Here is a 3579-nt window from a genome sequence, read left to right as displayed (position 1 = left end):
ACAAAAAAATTGAAATTTCTATTAAAATTAAATTGCGAAAATTTTAATATAGTCAGTTCGGCTTCACTCATATATTTAAAGCCAATAAACAGTAATCTCAACGTGTCATTCATGAAAAGAAAAAAAACATTGGGTCCATCCACAAGGAAATGCAATGCTTGAATTAATGAATTATTGGGTCCATCTTTTAAATTAACGATCTGACCAATACCAAAGACAGTTGGAGCATACGCAATCAACTATATATACACACACCATTTTCTTAATCAAAATAACTACAAATAGAGGCATATCTTCAGAAACTAAGTGTCAAAATGGAAGAAGGGAAGGGAAGAGTATGTGTCACCGGAGGTGGAGGGTTTATTGCTTCAATGATCATACGGAGACTACTCCTAGAAGGTTACTCGGTTAATACCACTGTTAGACCAGGTAAGATATTCCATTTTTTACATAGAACAAGGGTGAATAGGTTTAAGAAAACATTGGATAATACACGGCTTGGAGTTTGATCACTGTTTAAATATATTTCAACAATCACAAAGAAAAAGTATGTGTCAAGGTACAGATTACTGAAACCACGATATTGCCCTTGCACTACAGTTCAAAACATTGTTCTATTCTTTTAAAAAAGTTACAGTCCATTGTTCTAAAATTACAATATTACTGTTACAATCATGTTTGGAATGCAATTTAAAATATCTGTTTTATTGTTTTAAGAAAGTTGGTATCTACTTTATCTTTGTGATATATGAATTATTTTATCAACAAGACATTGGTCTAGTAGGGTAAGGTCCTACTAGATTCTCAAGACGATCAAAAGTTCAAGGGCTTAGAGCTATACTTGTTGGGAGGGGCGGTTACACACCCCGAAAATGATTAGCTCCTTACAATAAGGTGATGAAATATCCTAGGTAGTTTAAAAAATATATGAATTATTTTATTTTCTTTCTTATCTTATTAGTTAGGCTTCTTAGGTCGTTGTTTAAACTATTATGCTATTTGGGCATTAGGTAAAAGCAAGAAAGATCTAAGCTTCCTGACAAATTTACCTGGTGCATCCCGCACGTTACAAGTTTTTAATGCGGATCTCAACAATCCAGAAAGTTTTATTCCAGCAATTGAAGGATGCATTGGGGTTTTCCATACTGCTACTCCATATGACATGCAAAAAGATGAAGACGAGAAAATATTAACAAAAAGAGCCATTGGTGGAGCCTTAGGAATTTTAAATGCTTCGATTAGTTCAAAGACTGTGAAGCGAGTTGTTTACACTGCCAGTGCCGCTGCTATTATCAACAGTGGTAAAGAAGTTGAAGAACTAGATGAGAGTCATTGGAGTGATATAGATTTTATGTATAAAACGAAGCCATTTGCTTGGACTATTGCAATATCTCAGACACTGACAGAAAAAGCAGTTCTTGAATTTGCAGCACAACATGAGAATGAGTTGGATGTTGTTACTCTTATTCTTCCTTATGTTATTGGACCTTTCATTTGTTCTAAGCTTCCCGATTCAGTCCAGTTTGCGTTTCCTTGGTTATTTGGTATGTTTTACAATATGTTCCTCTATTATTATCATCTTGTATTGAAAAATTAAGTTTCACTTGCACTAAAATTTACCAGACCTTGTTAACTGACATCTAGTTTCAACTTTCAACGTTCAAAAAAAAGTGATCCCATATAAATGAAGGTAACTGGTAAAGTTTTTCTTTAAAATCTATTACCTTGGCTCATTTGTCAATTTCAATAAGTTAAGCTCAAATGATGACTAACTATACTGTCTATACATATCAAATTATTTCTCTAATTCCTTGTGAGATATTTTTAATGTAATGTGATAGTATTTTAGAAATGAAAATTATAGTAGTGAAAATAGAAGTGGAGAAGTTTTGGAGCTACACAACTTAGAATAATTTGCTTCTTGTTTGGATACTTTACAAATGAAGGGTGAGTGCCTATTTATAGACTTTCTACAACACTTATGAATTTTTAGATGGTTCCATAAGTATCTAGTATACATTTTTATCAAGATTTCTATATACTTCTTTAATTATAATACTAAATGCCTATAATAGAATATACTAAAAGCTTAGGATAATTCTAGATATTATGATACAATCATCACTACTTATTTCTACACAAGTGTGGAAGCTTCTAGAAAGTGTGCATCAATATTTTATCATAATCAAATAAATTAATGTTGCAGGTGATTATCAGTTAGGTATTTTCCTTCGTTTTCCTCTAGTACATGTGGATGATGTGGCCAGAGCACATATTTTTTTACTTGAGCATCCAAACCCTAAAGGAAGATTTAATTGCTCACTAAGTGGTACTGTGACTTTTGAAGAGATAGCTGATATTCTTCGCTCAAAATACCCAGAATTTCAAATGCCAACACTAGAGTGAGTTCTATTATCCTTTCCTTGAAAAAAGTCATTAGTAACTAAGTTTCAATGCATTTTGATCTAATTTTGACAAGTGTTGAATTAATTTTTTATCCTATAGGTCGCTAAAGGAAATCGCAGGTTGGACAATACCAAGTATAAACTCAAAGAAACTCAAGGATGCTGGATTCAAGTATAACTATGGGACTAAGGAGATAATTGAGGAAACAATTCAATGCTGCAAAGAAAATGGTTATCTGTAATTTTTGTTAAATATGGAATTAATAAAACAATAAAGAGCCTATGGAGTTGAGTGGTTGCTTAGAATTGTAATATATTCTCAATTCAATACGGTCTGGAAAATGGTTATATGTATTAATTATGAAACTCATAAAACAATAATAAAGAGTTTAAGAAATTGGTTGGTTGTTTAGACCAACAATTTAAATTAAGATTACGATTATGTTTATTTATTATTATTGTAGAAAAATATGACGTCATTTTGATGAAAATGTTGTTCTTAAGACTCCTGAAACTATTTTAGAAAGAAAAAAAACATTGTTTCTTGTAAAAAAAACTGTTTCATTGGAGGTAAAATACAATTTACTGAAGATAAAATTTTCAACCTTATTTGAAAACAGAGATTTTTTTTAAATCAATTATATTTTTCAATTTCACCCCTCTACAATTAATTATGAAACAAAATTCCACGTCCTTTTCATCTAATTTACTATATAAAACCTACTTTTTTAAAGCAAGAAATAGATTATCTTAAGTTCAGTATGCCATATTATAAAAGAAGAGCGCTTAAAATTATCATTTAACATTACTTTCGAACATTATTTATATGAGCATAGTAGAATATGGGTTAAATTCAAAAGCAAACATTGTTAAATGTACATATTTTATGGTGCTATTTAGTGTACACCGTAAAAAGTACATTGTCCAAAATCATTATATTAATTATATATTAAAGCAACAATGCGAATTATATTGTCTATTTACAAGCCAATATTTTGGGAGAGGCACTACAATTAAAATCAAACAAAATTAAGATAAAGTTATGTAGATATCCAACAAGACATGGCTATTGGTTAAGCTTTTTTTCTTTCCTTTATTCAATTGAGACTTATGTTATTCTTGCTTGGAAGAAAATATGGATTCACCCAAATCCATTCATTAGGATCAACTCTAC

General features: G+C 30.6%; 1 protein-coding gene across 1 annotated transcript; it reads left to right on the top strand.

Annotated features, from left to right (window-relative positions):
* On the top strand, window positions 270-2853 carry LOC109345855 (vestitone reductase-like). Its single transcript, XM_019585097.1, has 5 exons — window positions 270-429; window positions 1011-1544; window positions 2207-2402; window positions 2506-2688; window positions 2741-2853. The coding sequence occupies exons 1-4, from the start codon at window positions 315-317 to the stop codon at window positions 2645-2647; spliced, it is 987 nt and encodes a 328-aa protein (XP_019440642.1). The 5' UTR covers window positions 270-314; the 3' UTR covers window positions 2648-2688; window positions 2741-2853.

This window comes from Lupinus angustifolius, chromosome LG04 (assembly GCF_001865875.1).
Source record: "Lupinus angustifolius cultivar Tanjil chromosome LG04, LupAngTanjil_v1.0, whole genome shotgun sequence".
Lineage (NCBI taxonomy): Eukaryota > Viridiplantae > Streptophyta > Magnoliopsida > Fabales > Fabaceae > Lupinus > Lupinus angustifolius.
This window is presented reverse-complemented; position numbering and strand designations above follow the sequence as displayed.